The following is a 17,179-nucleotide window of genomic DNA, read 5'->3' on the forward strand; positions in this document are numbered from 1 at the left end:
CGTCTGAAATATGCGCCATTTTGTAGAAAGCCCCTTTAAAGTAGTTTCCTGCTGCCTGTCTGATCAATATATTCTGAAACCAGACAATTTACCACGCAGTTTTCATACGGGTATCAAATGGACGTAGATTTCCTTCATTACATGTTTTACAAACACACAGGTAAACGTTACACTGTGTAAAGACAGCCAACCGGTTTCTTTGTTACCTCTTATTTACGCGACAGTGTGCACGTAGGACCCCCGCATTGACGGAAAGTTCGTGATGGCTTCGAAATCAAGACGTCGGTCCCGCTCTAAATCCAGAAGTCGGAGCCGGGATCGGCGAACCCGATCTAAAGTAAGCAGGTCTCGATCTCCGGAGGAAAGGAGACGCCGCAGTCGGTCTTTGGATTCGAAAATAACCGCCCGTGGACGGGTACGCTCGGGCAGCAGGAACTCCAGCGATGGCTCTCCTGACCGACGTGGGCCTCAACACAGGGACCGTCCAGGTTCCAGGAGCGACTCGGAGGGCGACAGGAGGCGAGGACCACACCGACCCAGCAGCAAGTCCAGGGCTCGTTCATCGAGGTAACTTTGTCTTTGCTGTCTGGTGCTAGTTGGTTGGTTTTGGGTGTTCACCACGTTTTGCGGCTCGAGTCGACCTGTTGTAATGGTAATGCCGGTTGACATTATGTCACGAGCTCATGGATTTGAATACATTAGAATAAGTAACGCTCGTGTTAATCCGCGAATTTAATTGTACACGGAGCCAATGTGTCCCACAACATTTTTTGGTACTTTAAGGATTGTACGAATTAACAGGCTTAGTATTACACTTTTCCATAACCCGAGCACTCAAACTGTTTACATCCGTTTACTTCCCCTAGTAAAACCTCTCGGTATCGATACTGCGGAGGTATTTAAAACAATTAAAACATATGAAACAGGAGTATTAAACACAGCCTGTCGGTCAGGTGTACTGGTTTGCAGAGTTCAATTTACCCAAACCAGCAACCATTTTTGTTTATGCAACTTCCATTGTAGGTAATGATCCAGTATAACACATGCATATGTATGTAAACAAAAAAGACTTGTAGATATTAACTGTGTCAATCAGTTTCTGTTGCATCTGGATCTAGGTTTTAGACGGTTAACCTATCAACTCAAAATGATTCTGCCACAAACTGAATACCCCACAGCTCATACCATCTCGGTCATTCAAGAGTAAAGAACACATGTATTCATTTAGTCTCCATCCAGGAGTGGAAATGTACTAAATCACCTGTTTTCTGTCTCAGTTCTGATTCAGGTGATCCCAAAGTGAGGAGGCCGAGAAAGGAAATGGAGAACCGGAGAGGAACGTCTCGAGAGAAGAGGAGGGAAAAGTCCCAGTCCAGCTCTGACTCCCATGATGAAAGCAGCGACACAGAAAGGAGAAAGCGGAGAAGCCCTGATCGAGAGAGTCCAACCAGAGACAGACCGAGGAGGGAGCAAGACAGAGATAAAGACAGAGATAGTGAGAGCAACAACAGAGACAAGGGAAGGAAAGGAGAAGGAGACAAAGGCCAAGAGCGCAGGAAGAGGAGTGACGACAGGGAGCAAGGGAGGAGCGAGAGAAGCAGAGAGACGGCCGACAGAGGGAGAGGGAGGCAGCGCTCCAGTTCACCCGAGTCGTCCGACAGCTCAGAGTCTGATCACGGGGGCCGAGTGGTCAAAGAAAAGGAGGACAAGAAAAATCAGAGGGAGATGATGAAAGCGCTGGAGACACCAGAGGAGAAGAGGGCCAGGAGACTGACAAAGAAGGAAACAAAGGAGAAGAAAAGGAGAGAGAAGATGGGCTGGAGCGAAGAGTACATGGGATACACCAATGCAGACAATCCCTTTGGCGACAACAACTTATTGGGCACATTCAAATGGCAGAAGGTGAGTTGGGGAGCAGTTTCCAACAGCATTTGATGAGTTATTGTAAATTGTATTAGTCAATTTGTATGCAGCCCCAGATTTTTTGGAAAGTTTCCTGTCCTAGCTCTGAGAATCTCGTTTTGTGTGTGTGTGTTTCTTTTCAGGCGTTGGATAAGAAAGGCATCGGCCATCTGGGAGAAAAAGATCTTAAAGACAGGAACAAATGCATCCAAGAGGAGAACCGCAGAGAGCTGCAGAAGGTACGAGCTGTATTTTGTGGCAGTATAATGTTATGAGTTATGAGTAACGACCGTTTCATTAACCAAACTAACGTTGCGTATGCAGGTAAAACAGCTGCGTCTGGAGAGGGAGCGAGAGAAGGCCATGAGGGAGACGGAGCTGGAGATGCTTCAGAGAGAAAAGGAGGCGGAGCATTTCAAGACCTGGGCTGAACAGGAGGACAACTTCCACCTGCACCAGGCCAAACTAAGGTAAGTGTGCATCCACGATTGCTGTATATCCTCTTTTCACGTCAGAGGATTTCTGCTGCTGTTCGGTTTTCTTGCACAATTCTAGTTAGGTTCAAGTGTTCCTTAATAAATACAGTGTACGCGCTGACTCACAGTGTTGTGTGTATTGCGTGTCCAGGTCTAAGATCCGAATCCGCGATGGTCGCGCCAAACCTATTGACCTGTTGGCGAAGTACATCAGTGCAGAAGACGACGATCTCGCCGTGGAGATGCATGAGCCTTATACCTTTCTCAACGGGCTAACGGTCACCGACATGGACGACCTGCTGGAGGACATTAAGGTATGAGGTTGTGTGTACGTCGAAGTGTAAAAGACCTTAAAATATCTCTAATCACACGGGTCGCTTCTTTAGGGGAGATGTAGTAATGCAGCAACAAGAAGAAGGGCACCGTGAAGATTGCGGCCTCTTTTTACTCTTGTAAAATGTCCAGCTAACGCGCATAAAACACGTCACGTTCAAATAAACAAACTCGAGATTCTGATTCTGATTGCATCACTTTCTCAGCGATTGGACAACTTGCTGTAATCACCTTAATGTTAACATTAATTGTGCAAGTTATAGCCATTATATTTAGATATTTGTATGTGATTACAGCATCGTTCAAATTATTCTGGTGGTGCAAGATATTTGTAGAAAAACCAGACAATCCCACTTATAGTCGGTGCAGTCTGTGATGCTTTCAACAGATTCATCTTTCTGTCCCAGAGTTAGATCTGTCTGCCGTTGTCTTTTTCTGTTAACTGCCACCGAGGGGCACCAAATCACAACAGTTACAATGTAGGGAAAAGCAGACGCATCATTGATCTTGAATGATCACTCAGCCCAAAGTGTAGACTTAAGGTGTGCTTCACACCTGTTGTTCGTTAAAAGAGCTCCATCTGTTTGTGGTGAACTGAGTGTTGTTGTGCTGGTAGGTGTACATGGAGTTGGAGCAAGGGAAGAATGTGGACTTCTGGAGAGACATGACGACCATCACCGAGGACGAGATCAGCAAACTGAGGAAACTGGAGGCTTCTGGGAAAGGACCAGGTGCGTCATTGGCCCTGCTTTGTTTCTACTTGTGAAGTTACATTTGCAGCAGTGCTCCTCTGACTAATAACTCAACTTGTAGCTGTCTCTGTGAACTTTATATGCAACATGTTCAACCACATTGTTCCCCTTTTATCTTCGATGGAATCTTTTGATTTCTCAGGTGATCGTCGTGAGGGCATCAACACAGCTGTGAGCATCGATGTCCAGACGGTGTTCAAAGGAAAGACGTACAGCCAGCTGCAGGCGCTGCACCTGAACATTGAGACAAAGATCCGGGCTGGAGGATCCAATCTCGATGTCGGTTACTGGGAGAGTCTGCTGCAGCAAGTCAGAGTCTACATGTCCAGGGCAAGGTACCAATGTGGGGGGAACCCTTACTGTGTTTATGCTGTTTTAATCAGTTCCACATTTGGCTTATAGACCGTGGAGAAGTGTGTGTAAAACTACTTTCATTTTATGTCCCAGGTTGAGAGAGAGACATCAAGATGTGTTGCGTCAGAAGCTGTTCAAGCTGAAACAGGAACAAGGGGTGGAAAGTGAACCTCTGTTCCCCATCATCAAAGAGGAGACGAGGAGTGAAGCTGAGTAAGTTACCTCGAAACAACACAATACACATCCTGAAACTGTGGGGACACAAAGGCTCAGTCAGATGACAGTGACCTGGCGTCCAACTTTCACCTGACAATGTGTCAATTCTCACTTCTGTGTTTCAAAAAACAAAAGGGGGACCACAACAGAGGAGCCTGGTCAATCCTCGACAAAAAACAAGAACAGAGAAACCGAAGAGGAAGCAGGTCCATCAACATCCTCAGCAGGAAACCAAGATGAGGATGGAGGAGACGAGGGTGAGAAGAAGAATGACGAGAAAGAGGGCGAGGTGGTGGAGGCCGTGCTGACGGAGGAGGACTTGATCCAGCAGAGTCAGGCGGAGTACGACTCCGGTCGCTACAGCCCCGCACTGCTCACGACCTCCGAGCTCCCGCTGGACTCGCACACGACCACGCCGGAGGAGGACGCGCACAGACTGGACTTAGCACGCCAACAGCTACAAGTCACAGGTATGAGATTATTAACAGAAACGAACACATTAAAAGCTTCGAAATCAGAGTCAGAAAACTGGTCAAATTGTGAAAAATACAGTATTTGTAAAAAGAAAGGAATGGGTTTGTAAGTATGTGATATATGTATTGTTTCTCACCCACTGTTGCTTCTTTGACCTCTCCATCAGGCGATGCCAGCGAGAGCGCCGAGGACGCCTTCGTACGTCGCGCTAAACAGGGCATGGGCAACGACGAGGCCCAGTTCAGCGTGGAGTTTCCCGTCACTGGGAAGATGTACCTCTGGGCGGACAAATACCGTCCCAGGAAACCCCGCTTCTTTAACAGGGTCCACACCGGCTTCGAGTGGAACAAATACAACCAGACGCATTACGACTTCGACAACCCCCCACCCAAGATCGTCCAGGGTTACAAGTTCAACATCTTCTACCCGGACCTGATCGACAAGCGCTCCACGCCGCAGTACTTCCTCGAGCCCAGTCCCGACAACAAGGACTTCGGGATCTTACGGTTCCACGCTGGCCCTCCGTACGAGGACATCGCCTTTAAGATCGTAAACAGGGAGTGGGAGTACTCGCACCGACATGGCTTCCGCTGTCAGTTCTCCAATGGTATCTTCCAGCTGTGGTTCCACTTCAAGAGGTACCGCTACAGGAGATAGAGGCCACAGACCAGGATGGACCAAAACCCCGGTTGCAGGGTGTTAACCATACTTGCTTTATTATGTGGGCTGTACAGTCGATTTGTTTTATTGTTTTTAGCTGCTCTAAACACCAAAAAGCAGTTTGTTAAAGCTACAAATTTTTCTGTACTGTTGTCTGAAAAAGTATTTTGTAATGTAGTCAGAAAATTACACATTAAAGATTTTTTTCCTCCTTTTTACTCTTTGCACATTTCCATTGGTTGATGGTTTTCTGCCGTGGACACCAATTTAAAACATTTCATCCGAGAGTTACAGACTTAAAACATCGAACATCTGAAACTTGGTCCGTCTTCACAAAGAGACTGAATCACGTACACTAAAGTACAAAGATGATTGATGAAAATAATTTATAACTTCAGGTGTCTTCCACATCTGTTCTTCACATTCTTGGCAAGTCCAGTCTTGTTTGAAAACTAGTAAACCCTGTTGGCAATATTTCGATACACTGAAACAACTCGAGGACCAGGTAGAAAAGGTTTAATACAATAACACAAAGTCCTGGCAGCTAGTGGTTAGAAATGAAATGGCTCAATTTCAGCTATTTTACATCTCCCTGTGAATATCATACCAATCTAAGATGTATCTAAATATATTTAGATTGAAGATATTTCAAATCAATAATGGGATTTAACAATTAGTAGAAAGCTAAAACACTTAAATGTACACACAATTGTAAAAACATTAAGTAAAGCAGAAATCCAAATGTCTTGATTAATCAAGAATCTTTTAGTGTCTTGAAGTTTCAACCACTCAGAATGTTTTAAGCTCTCATTGAGCATTCAGTGCAAACGTTACAGATGAACTGATGAATCCAATAGTTCTGCCCAGAAACAAAGGGTTTGGGTCATTTCTCAAACTTCTGCGGCGCTGAATGGGAACCCGCTCGTCATTTTCAAATTACTGACTCGTCATCAATATACTGGAGAGTGACTTTTGGGCTGTCGCTCCCCTCAGCCACGCTGAAGGCTGCCTCCCTCCCCGTGTGGTTGGTACTACTGCTGTTGTTTGCTCCTGACACCAGGGCCTTGTCATCTGCCGGTGCACACCTCACTGCATCCTGGTAGGAGTCCAGACCACCCTGCTCATGGGTCTCCTGGGATCGCTCTGCATTTTTCTTTGTGCAGTTCCAGGGCAGCGGAATGTGGCCTTTGTAAAAGTTCAAAGCCAAAAGGGCAAGAAGAGCAACTACAAGGAGCCCGACTAAGGCCTGCAGTCCAGCCACAGAGGGGCCATCCATCTGGGCCTGGGGGAGAATCCCGTTCCGATTGCCAGATCCTGCTGGAGCCACGCTGACCAGGTACTCGGCCACAGTAGTTGAGTACGCGTCAGCTTTGTGGCGCTCGACAGACAGGCAGCTGTACCGACCAGCGTCGGAGTCTGTGGCGTTGAGGATAAGCGCGGAGCCGTCTTGTAGAAGCTGAAGGCGAGTAGACGCCGTCAGAGGGCTGCCGTCCCGCCACCAACTGGTTTTTGCCAGGTTGGAAGGCGATGGGCATTGCAGCTTCAGGTTTCCCTGAGGCCAGATGGACCGATTCATCGGCTTCACGGGGTCTGAAAACGAAACAGAGGTCCTTCACGTAAAAACACATTTCGATTTTTAACAACCCACGATCAACCGCAGTTATGGTGCTTTCATGTTTAAGGAGTGTAAAATGATGCAAACCCTGCCAGGTGCAGTTTAGGTACGTGATAGTGTGCACTAACTCACCTGCATCTGGGCAGAGAGAGGCATCGCCCTCTTTCACACTTTGGATTAGTCCTCTGAAGCAAAAGATACAAGGATTGAAATTTAGTTTGGATAGAACCGATAGCAGCACTTGCTCTTGGGACGGCGGCCTACCTCGGTGAATCAGAAAGGAAAACACATTCCCGAACAACTTTGTCCCAGCCGCAGTACGGATCTCTGGCTAGAACACAGTCCATACAGGATGAGGACCTCCCACAGGTGGCCAGTGGCATCTGTGCTGCTCCGTAGTCTGAGCCGGCGTAGAGCTGACCCTGTTTCATCACACACAGAGCAAAGGCACTGATGTCGGTGCTTTACCGTAATATACGATGACAGCACACTTGAATAGTGATTTAAAAGTTATATAGGGTTTTTTTTTAAATTACCATGACGTTGGAAAACTTCAAAATCTTGATTGGCTCTAAAGGCTTGAAGAGTTGCACCTCCTCTATGATGAACATCTCTCCATCGTAGTTCACCGCTTTCAGCATTGTGCCTTCCTCTTTACGTATAAAAACAGACACATGCTATATTTACATGCGGTCTGATGCTTATCACTGATGTAGAGTTATGAAAAGCAGCAAAGTGAAATATACACAGGAAGTGGCAGTGTGCTGCACCGATACACAAACCTGTGCCGATGAACATCACGGAGTACTTCTCTCCATCCGCTGCCTGCACTTGGTTGACTATGATGCGTGCGAATGTAGCTCCCCTTCGCACCAGAAGAGGCTTGTCTCCTATTGGCTGGATAGCTTGGTCCATGAGGGGCTTATCTTTGACAAATTGAAGGGTCCGGTCTGGGAGGTCCAGGGTCTGATTTATGCCCGCTTTACGAGCCGCATTGTCTATACACTGGCGGGGGAAGAGGGGAAAGAAAGAGACAAGAGAGAACAGAGTCGGAGAACAAAAGGAATCAGTTTCCTCCTGGGACACTCGTGAGCCCCCCTTCAACAGAGTTGCCTTTTGAGTTTTGCCTTTGTTTGCAACACACGCACACACACACACTGAATAGTGGGCAGACTCACAGATCCGGGCCGAGGGACGGGCACATCTCCACTGTACATCACCCACTTAACAAAAGAGGTTTCTACGGGGACTGGGGTCTTGTACTTCCCCTCTGCAAACACTCTGCTGATGTCAGACACGCGGTACGCACACACTGCAGACAGGTCCGACGTGCCCCTGAAACAGACAGAAGATGTGAGCCAAGTGGTGTGCCAAAGACCATTAAAGAGAAAGAGACCCCCGCTTCCTCAAAACACACAACCACGTTTGTCAATTCAAACGTACGACTGTGGTGTGAAGACGGCGTAGAACAAGCAGTCCTTCCAGTGCTGCTGCGGGTTACACAAGTAGTAAGTGTCCTGGATGATGTACGGCAGCTGGGACTCCAGCACCGGACAGTCCATCCTGGCCTTCAGGAAGGATGTCCATTTCTTCTGCAAGGTCCTCTGACCTCCGAGGTCTCCCTGGGAGCACAGAAATCATATGCCGAAGTGGAAAAACACGAAGACAAAGGGGATGCACAATCCAGCATCGGAAAGGGAGGAATGAGCACAACTGAGGAAGTGCTGTTTATACGTTATTGTCGTTTTGGGGAAATGGAGCTGCAACAAAATAAGTGCACGCAGGATGAACTTTTGTTTACCTTGCAGACACGGGCCACGCGGGAAACCACCAGCTTGTTGTAGCAGTCGCACTCCACAGCTGTCTCACTGAAGAACAGGTACACCTTGTCATCGTCTCCCTCCTCACTCATATAACTCTCTGGCATCTGAGTCATGGAGACAAAGCTGGGCTCTGGCATAGAGAGAGAGAGAGAGGGGGGAAAAAACATCAACTTTGACTGAGCTACTGAGCAAATCAAGTTCAAAGAGAGAGTGAAGCCCTTGCATACACTTCCTATAGCATCTTACAAAAGAAGACATCTATCTATCTTACCATGAAGCCAGGAGCTCTTGAACTCCGTGCGTACGGGGGTGGGCGAGCTGCGCATCAGGACGGGTTGAGAGCCCAGAAAGTTCATTGAAGTGGCTGAGTACAGGTTGTTTTCTGGAAAGACATGACCGATTGGGACACAGTGGATTAGAATTGTTAACCGTTTTTCTTCAACGTCTCATCCGCTGTATTGCTACTCACCAACCATGATGGAGGCATATCTCTGGAACGGATCAAAAGGACACTTCCCTTTGCCGTCCTCTCCTTTCTTCTCAAGGGTCAGCTTTCCATTTGCGTAGGACTGCACAGACAAACAGAGGCACTGCAGCTCCCAAAGTCTGTACATCCTACAGTTCTTTTAAATATCATCTTGATGTAATAAACTACACAGCATCAATGTATACAGTATGGAATGTGAAGTGAGCTAAACGAGCACCGTGGCTCTGAATTTGTCTCACCATGTAATCACACTCGGGATCAAAAGCATTGGTTCCACACACATACATCCTATTATCCTCCGTCTGGTGCAGGATCCTGATATAGTTCTTGCACTGAGTCTGTAAATGCATTTTAAAAAGCACAATGACTACATCGACTCAATATGCAATACATTTTCAAGAGCAGAAGTCCAAAAAGGGGCCCACCTCAGGGTCTTTTCCTTTGTTTTTACACTCATCTTCTTGCTGTTGGCTCACTTCCCATTTAACCTAGAAGAGTAAAAAAACAATTTTATTTCTGTTTTTCGAGTTAACGTCTTTTTCTTTGTATCTTTCGGCATATACCGTGCCTTTCTTTGACGGTTGGAAGGTACGGGGCAGGGAGGACATGCCACAAAGGCACACAAAGCAAACCCTTCGAACCATTTACACCCTTTACTATATAATAATATAAGTGTAACAAGCAGGTAAAATGTCCTTCCAGATGCAACTGAGGTGGAGGTGTAACAGCTGGAGTCAGACTTGGTTTTCGTATGTGTTGATTGAATCTGAAGTGCAGAAGGTGTTACAACATAGTGCAACGCCGTTTGCCTGCCGAGGCTCGCAGGCAGCCCGGCACAACACTAACGTTTGCTCTTAAAAGATTTCTTAGCCCTGGGCCAAGAAATTCACAGATAAGAGTATCGCGATCAGAATTGGCCTTAACTGCATTGTTAACGTCGGTGCTCTTACCGAACCAAGTTTCTTGGAGATGTCCTTGAGGTCGAGCGCATACACTGCCTCCCTGGCACCCAGCAGCAGCAGGTCCAGGTCTTCTCTCAGCAGCATGGTGGAGTAGTTGAACACTCCCTCCTCATGAAACAGGTGGCCATTGTCCCCTAAAAGCAGATGACGAATGATTAACTCAGCAAGCTATATACCGGTGATGAAACCCGGTTTCCCAATGCCCGAGCTTACTCAAACCACATGAGCCAACACAGGTTGGCACACTGGAAACCGAGGTTATTACACAAGACAGAAAGCAACACTCACTATGGTAGGGCACAGATCTACGGGGGACACAGTCCAGTGGCGAGTCTTCTTCCAGCGTCCGAGCCAGGGCCGGCAGCCAAAAGACACAGAGGGGCAGCAGCGGATGCATGGCTCTTTTGTTCAGACTAAGAGGAATTAAAGCTTTGTTGTTCCCTCAACAGTTACTCATGCAGGGGGCAAAGACGGCGAGCGGCATCTATGACGTGGTGAGGTCTGTTCTGAGTGAAGGGCACGGGCCCCTTTACTGGCCCCGCTCAGCGGGCTGTCCATGGTGAGATGGATGGCACAGACCAAAGAAACGACGCCGAGGAGGGCTGAAAGACACAACGGTGCACGAGTGTCACAATCGGGTCACCTGATGTAGGAGGCCTGACCGAAAAGAGACTTTAAAAAATAAAAAAAATCACACGGCAACTATGAAGACAGCATGCGAAGAGAATCATTTAATTTGTTTAAAAAACAAAAGAGAGAGAGAGAATAAAAGAAGCAGAGGAACAGCCAGAAAGGGCATAGTGAGCTAAAGTCGGCAGTAATTCTGTCAGTGCCATAGTGATGTTAATGCAGGGCCATGAAAGGCATTCAGCAGGGTGCAGGGACGTCAGCTCCAGCTCTCCTGCGGCACCAAACACAGGCACACAATGAGGGATTCACAGAGAGCGCTCAAGGCCTGTGCAGATGAGAGAGGAGCTCTTGCACCAATTTTGTTGCAAGCGCAGTTGCACACACAGGAAACATGTTGGTTTTACCGTCATTACCACTAAACCCCATTGACTATTATTGCTTCTCCTTTAATTACGGTAACGGCCTTTGCTTTCTATGGCTTCATCCAGCAGTTTACAGCCTGCTGAGTGGGTGTGTACATTAGTGCTTCTTTCCCAAGAGAGGTGTGCCTGTTTGACTGATGAGCTGCGGCATGTCAGAGAATGCAGCCCTGATAACATGTTTCACATATTTGGCCCTGGGAGCCAAAAGCCAGCTACACCCAAAAACTTCCTGCCAACACACTAACGCACACACACATGCATTTATGCGCCAAATGTCCCCCAGCAAGAACAAGCTCGTCGGCCAGTTCGGCTTTAGGCATTTCAAGTTGGTCTGAAAAACGGAGCTTTGTGCAATTCAAGCTTGCGAGTTGTTTTAGTTTATTAGAATACAATGTGTTGTTTAAACTAAGTTTTACTAGATGTACTACAACAAAAGCTGTCTCACACACACACACTCACACTCACACACACTCACACTCACAGAAGTAATGGCAAAGTGCACGAGCTCAAGCAGTTAACCGTCAACACACTCAAAGTTAATCACTTACCTGCGCACTGACACGCCCAAGACTGCGGAGACTTCCATGAAAAGAAATGAAAAAAAATCACACCTGTTTAATAAGCGTAATTTGTGGGAACCATTACCTTTTCATTAACTAACAGGCTGTTAGTCCCTCACACACGTTACTAATGCCAGACGTCCGCTGAAATGTGAAACTTCGATGCGCGCGAGCTTGCAACTTCCTTTAAGGTTGTGAAGTTGGAAAAGGCTGCAGCAGCTTTGTGTTCTCTGACCTCAGACCGCAGAAATAGCGTCTCTGAATACGACTCGGCAGCCAGTGTGTCTCTGTCGGGTCCTCTCAAAGCCACAGCAGTCATCCGTTATTGTAGAGACGTCCCGCGGTGAGTGAGGAGGACCTGAATGTCTGGCTGCTGCTGCTGGCCCCGCAGGTTGTTTTTGGTACTCGCTTCAAACGACCGTAAGGGCGGCGTAAGACGCTGATCTCAGGTCTGATTAAGTTTGCATTGTCCTCGTATACTTGTATCCGTCGGTGGAGGGCACAGCTGATTCAGGATGGTCGAGGTTGAGGATAAACGCAGCTGGGGGGGGGGGCACGTTTTTTTTGTTTAACTTGTGCAACATGTACAAACAGGACTTATGGACTAACGTGACCTAGTGATATGTTGTGGGAGTTGCCTGTCCTGCATGGTGTCTTATCAATGCATAGGATGGATTATATAAATATATATATATGCATGTGTAATGTATTATACACAATATTATACTTAACCATATACTAATTTATGAAATATAGTGGAGCCATTACATTTTATTTCTGGTTGATAGAATGTAACCTCCTGCAAAATATACAATCAAATTCTGTTTCTCTGTTATTACAGGTTTATGGAGCAGTGCATGTATACAGGCCACATCACACACATCTTGGCTCTAATGTGTGGACATCAAGTCCCTCCATCTTACATGTTTGTCCTCTTTTTTCATTTATATTATTTTCATATTACAAATTTCACAAATCAAGACAAAAGACAAAATAAATAAAACATTTAAAAAATACCATATTCTCATTAAAAAAGATAATGGTGGATTAGATGTCAATTAAAAAAAAATTGTAGAGAATTTTGCCTACTAAGGAATAAAGAGAAACGTGGCTCGTTTCAGAGTTAAATAAGAGTAGTTGTTTCATGTAATGATTAAAGTAATCTATTTAAAAAATAATTAAATATGGAGAAAGTTTATTTCCAATATAAATGTATCCGAAGGTGTGTGAGATCATGGTAGATTATCTAAACTGAAGGAACAAGGAAGACTGAACAAAAATACAATAACCTTCATGTTAAACTGTAAAAAAACAAACGAATGACTTTTGCAAACTTTGCTGAAACTTTTAAGCCCAACCTATCAATTCACAACAAGGACAAATCAAATCCATGCAAAACCATTTAATGCCCCTGATATCTAACAAACACTGTTCTTTGATAGCGATCGAGTAGACACGACACATCATGTACAAACATACAGGAAACTGTTCATCATACGAGGACACGTATGAGTCAGTCAATCACAGTTTGCCACAAATCTACTGGCCGATTGGCGTAACAAATGTCATTATAGAAACACATACTGTTATGTTTAAGCACCTTCAGACCTGTAAGAAATTATAATTGTGTTACAAAGGCAGACAAGTGGTACAACACTGTGATGAAGCCAAGAGGCTGGTTCAGTGTTTTGTACTTTGTAAAGACTGATGTGCTGATAAGGTTTCTGTCCCTTTAGTTGACAGACATTCCACTGGAGGGCAGTCTCACATAAGAGTACAGTTCATTTGCTTGAAGAGGAACAGAAATCACCTGGAGTTTCCAGGCAGGTCTGAGCACCAGTGAGTCATTGCATCATACACAGTAGCACCATACACAGTAGCACGGACACAGTATACGAGAGAATAAGGAAACACTTTAAAATAAGCACCAACAGTACGGTTAATGTTGAGTCATAAATGAGCCACAACAGTGTCATTGAATCAACGATACATTAATAGTTGCTTATCAATCACAAATAGCACTCATGAGCAGCAGGCAGAGATTGTGCAGTTTTTTTAGATTGGGGCCAGCTCGACAGTGACAGACAATATTTCTTTTACAGTCACGTTACATGTGATGATGATGAGGTGAGTGAGGAGAATTGCTTGAGCAGAAACCTGAGCAATCCTCGGTTATGTATATTTTCAGAGCAGATAAAGTGTCTCAGGCCTCCAGTGTTGATCTTGGCAGTCTGTGGTTTGCTCGTTCTTCGTCTCCAGTGTTGCAGCAGTAACATCAGCAGCTCAGCACTCAGACATGGGCTCAGACGAGAAAACATCAGTTGGCTCAGTTGGTGGTCCTGAATGCGTTAGTGCTTTTGTTTAGCTGCCAGATATATTGATTCAGTGAGGACTCTGATCTGAAGGAAGATCATTTGTTGTGGCACTACTTCTTTTGTAAACAGCTTTATGAAAGTAGACAAAGAACTAGTGGATTGTTACCCCAACCAAGGCAGGCTGCGCTTTATGAGGTTTTATGAACCTAATCCAGTGTTTACCAGCCAATCTCGCTCTTATGGAGCGAACCAGAGTTCATTTAACCATCTAAGTCCAACATTTTGTATCTCCCTACAAGAAGGCGGCGGTATTTGTATATTTGTAGTCCCTTGTCTTCCACCTAGAAGGCACCGGATAAATACATAGCTGTGGTGAGAAAGGGTTTGGCACTGAAGATTGAGTATGGTGTGACAGGAGGTTGTTTCTTATGAGTGAATCACTCCTGACTGGCTCGTCTCTTCTCAAGCTTCATTTTGAGTTCCTCATTGAATGCTGTGGAAAGACAGAGGAAACACATCAAGTTATGTCTCTGTTATGTACAGTAGATTTACCCGTTTCTAGAAAAAAATATTGAATTGCTTTATTAAATTACTCCTCAGATTACTGAATGAGCCTTTTAAGAAAACAACAACTGTAAATCAGGATGGATTGCAGCAGGTCAGATGTGCATGAACTCACTCTGTGCGAGAGGTGAAGGGGAGAGGATGAGCCGTCTCATCGGGTTGGTGGGCGAAGCCGGCACTGGTGAGGTCAGGATGCGGCGGTCGGGGGCCGGAGACCTGGACAGGGGGCTGCCGGGCCAACGATCTGCACCAGAACAAAAAGCAGTGCTCGTTATTGCCATCTGTCTGCGACTGTCTGCGTGTGGTTTATGTGGCAGAGACGAACCCTGTTTTGGAGGCAGGGCGGGAGCCTTTGGCAGGGGGCTGGAGGGGGCAGTGTGGAGGATCCTTTCTCCGTTCTCATCATTGGCGGAAACGTATGCTGAGGACACAAACGGAATATAAATCGGGCAGCCTTATTGATTAAAATAATCTTGAGAATATGTGTGTGCTGCGTGGTCGCCTCACTGATATTCTCTTCGTACGGCTCCTCCAGCAGGAAAGGCTGCAGAGTTCCCGCTGTCTTCTCCACCAGAGCGTCGATGACCTCGTGAAGTGTGGCACAGGGGATCTGGAAGAGGAAACATGTTGTATTATACGCCTAAAGCAGCTGGTTTGTTGAGGCTGTTTACACACAGCCCGAGACATTGTTGATTGTTGTCATCTCAAGGCATTACTCATATTTGTCATTTTCCTGTTCTATATTTCTTCCAAAACGATCTTTGTGCTGAGTTGTTGCCATGCCACCCCACAAATCCCTTTAAGAAAAAACATAATATAGGTAAAGATACTAGCTATATTTACTTCTGACAAGTTGTCCCTTGAGGCATCGATCCAATATGCCTGTTTTGTATCAGCACCAAAACAATAAAGGAGATCAGGTATCTGCAATGATGTGACTGATTTACATAAAATTATGTTTCTTTAATAGTGTTATTATAAAATGATGTGTTCTTGCAATCAGTCACATCATTTACGGTAAGTCGTGGACGCATGTTTTCAGTGCAGAGGTATATAGATAATAAATCTGGTAAAAGAGAGCAATGGTATCGGCAGCAGATTTAATGAATTAAGATATGAATTAAGATATTAGAATCTGTATCCGGAGTGAAAAAGTTAGTTCGATGCATCCCTAACATGAGGTTTCTCCTGTCATTAAAAATGAATAATAGAAAGTGAATAATAGTAAAAATAATTACAGAATAATTCCACCTTTAGAGATGTTATAAGTGTTGAAGTGTATCTGCAAGTATTAAACACTCACAGGGTTTTCTACATCAATGACATAACCACCTTGATCCCTCTGAGTCACACGGTAATGTCTGAACACTGACCTGGAGCAAAAGAGACAAACACATAAACTTGTAACATTTGCAGTGAATGTTGCGTCTGACTATATTTGCAGCTGTGGTGCTAAGATGTCCGGCGGGTGTTTACCCATTGAGGTCCTGCCTAGTAGTGACGGCCAACGAGCATCCATCTCTGCCTGGACGGAGCAACATGTTGCCACAGTCCGGGTGTCTCTCTAGAAGGACCTCGGCCTCTGTTCGAGACACCGGTCGAAAACACCTGCATGACGCACACATTAATGATGAGAACGCAGTCCTGCTCACACACTAAAAAGGTAGCACAGCTACAGTGCATCCTCTCAAGGAGAACTCACGGTGGGATCTCTCCTACTAAAGGCACGGAGAGGGGCGAGGGAGGAGCACGCGTGGGAGTGCGATTTCTCCGCCTGGACCTCTCTTTGTCCACCATCTCCTTCAGCATCTGCAGCTGGCCCGGCAGCAACGTGAGACAGGAGGGCACATTCAGCTGTGATTGGACAGAGGGGAGAATATTTTAAAGATGGCACAAGAGAGATAAAGATTGATGCAGGGACGCAGGCGTGCATACGATGAATATTTACATCTACAACGGAGTAGAGGAAACCTTTCCACAGCTCTCTTGATTCCAAGTTAGGTGCCTGGTAAAGACAACAGCTGTGTTACACCTTACAAAAAGTGTTAATTTGTATGTGTGTGTGTGTGTGTGTGTGTGTGTGTGTGAACGCTTTACTGTGAGTTTGGTCTCTCCATCCTTCATGCGTAGGATGAGTCTGGCTGCCTCCAGGTTTCTGTCCCGGCTGCAGTCGTCCTTCAGGGACACAAACCCACTGAGGTCCAGCTTCTCCACATACTGTAACACACACAAACATGTTTCAGTGCCAGCTCACTATGATGCACAAACGACACATAAACAGTCTGAAACTTACATGACTGTCCTTGGCATTATTGAAGAAATACAAAGAATTCCCGCACAGACAGGTCCACAGTCGCCTGGCCGCCTGTCACACCCAGAAAGAAGCAGACATGAGAAACGAGAGGATACACTGCTGTCTCATGTGTGTAATGGATATTTCCCTTTTTTTTTTTTTTTTTTTAAAATCACCCCCCATTTCCCGTCCCAGGAGATGAATAGGAAGTGAGCCACAGCTGCTGTCAATCTGTGGCCATGGATCAGTGCAATACTCTGCACCTGAGCCAGGCTCACATTACATGTCTATATTGCCTTCAAATGAGCTTAATGAGAGACTGGGCCTCGGGGGGGGGGGGG

The 17,179-nt window shown here is 45.9% G+C and overlaps 3 protein-coding genes across 4 annotated transcripts in view; 1 reads left to right on the forward strand and 2 right to left on the reverse strand.

Annotated features, from left to right (window-relative positions):
* Positions 1-262: 262 nt before the first annotated feature.
* cactin lies at positions 263-5,557 on the forward strand. Its single transcript, XM_031855107.1, has 10 exons — positions 263-567; positions 1,278-1,902; positions 2,046-2,141; positions 2,227-2,372; positions 2,530-2,692; positions 3,328-3,442; positions 3,606-3,798; positions 3,911-4,030; positions 4,169-4,503; positions 4,674-5,557. Exons 1-10 carry the CDS (start codon positions 263-265, stop codon positions 5,162-5,164), a joined length of 2,589 nt encoding a protein of 862 aa, XP_031710967.1. The 3' UTR covers positions 5,165-5,557.
* An 18-nt stretch (positions 5,558-5,575) lies between these two features.
* On the reverse strand, positions 5,576-12,058 carry sema4e (semaphorin 4e). 2 transcript variants are annotated; one of them, XM_031855108.1, is made up of 15 exons: positions 11,752-12,058; positions 10,343-10,656; positions 10,043-10,188; positions 9,518-9,580; positions 9,332-9,430; positions 9,075-9,174; positions 8,877-8,987; positions 8,584-8,735; positions 8,226-8,404; positions 7,961-8,117; positions 7,565-7,787; positions 7,319-7,434; positions 7,047-7,204; positions 6,915-6,967; positions 5,576-6,757 (listed from the first exon to the last, which is right to left on the reverse strand). In XM_031855108.1, exons 2-15 carry the CDS (start codon positions 10,449-10,451, stop codon positions 6,099-6,101), a joined length of 2,325 nt encoding a protein of 774 aa, XP_031710968.1. In that variant the 5' UTR covers positions 10,452-10,656; positions 11,752-12,058; the 3' UTR covers positions 5,576-6,098. The 2 variants fall into 2 exon arrangements, with proteins under 2 accessions (XP_031710968.1, XP_031710969.1); XM_031855109.1 differs by lacking the exon at positions 11,752-12,058 and adding an exon at positions 11,655-11,744.
* Positions 12,059-13,056: 998 nt separating this feature from the next.
* stap2a (signal transducing adaptor family member 2a) overlaps positions 13,057-17,179 on the reverse strand; it is a 5,580-nt gene continuing 1,457 nt past the window's right edge. Inside the window, exons 2-11 of the mRNA XM_031854591.1 lie at positions 16,839-16,910; positions 16,643-16,762; positions 16,494-16,550; positions 16,248-16,399; positions 16,022-16,153; positions 15,849-15,918; positions 15,053-15,155; positions 14,871-14,966; positions 14,661-14,789; positions 13,057-14,474 (exon numbers count right to left, since the gene is read on the reverse strand). Of these exons, the coding sequence (XP_031710451.1) occupies positions 14,419-14,474; positions 14,661-14,789; positions 14,871-14,966; positions 15,053-15,155; positions 15,849-15,918; positions 16,022-16,153; positions 16,248-16,399; positions 16,494-16,550; positions 16,643-16,762; positions 16,839-16,910 (987 nt within the window). The 3' untranslated portion in view covers positions 13,057-14,418. The remainder of the gene's footprint in view (positions 14,475-14,660; positions 14,790-14,870; positions 14,967-15,052; positions 15,156-15,848; positions 15,919-16,021; positions 16,154-16,247; positions 16,400-16,493; positions 16,551-16,642; positions 16,763-16,838; positions 16,911-17,179) is intronic.

Source organism: Anarrhichthys ocellatus, unplaced genomic scaffold, assembly GCF_004355925.1.
Source record: "Anarrhichthys ocellatus isolate YVR2014 unplaced genomic scaffold, GSC_Weel_1.0 scaffold15, whole genome shotgun sequence".
NCBI classification, from domain to species: domain Eukaryota; kingdom Metazoa; phylum Chordata; class Actinopteri; order Perciformes; family Anarhichadidae; genus Anarrhichthys; species Anarrhichthys ocellatus.

Bases quoted from the DNA above. Each gene is read 5' to 3' on its own strand.
- cactin (XM_031855107.1), top strand. From the start codon at position 263: ATGGCTTCGAAATCAAGACGTCGGTCCCGCTCTAAATCCAGAAGTCGG. The intron at 2,373-2,529 runs GTAAGTGTGCAT...TTGCGTGTCCAG, and splicing joins CTGCACCAGGCCAAACTAAG to GTCTAAGATCCGAATCCGCG. The intron at 4,031-4,168 runs GTAAGTTACCTC...AAAAAACAAAAG, and splicing joins GAGACGAGGAGTGAAGCTGA to GGGGACCACAACAGAGGAGC.
- sema4e (XM_031855108.1), bottom strand. From the start codon at position 10,451: ATGCATCCGCTGCTGCCCCTCTGTGTCTTTTGGCTGCCGGCCCTGGCT. The intron at 6,968-7,046 runs GTAGGCCGCCGT...CTTTTGCTTCAG, and splicing joins TTCCTTTCTGATTCACCGAG to AGGACTAATCCAAAGTGTGA. The intron at 6,758-6,914 runs GTGAGTTAGTGC...TTTCGTTTTCAG, and splicing joins CTCTCTCTGCCCAGATGCAG to ACCCCGTGAAGCCGATGAAT.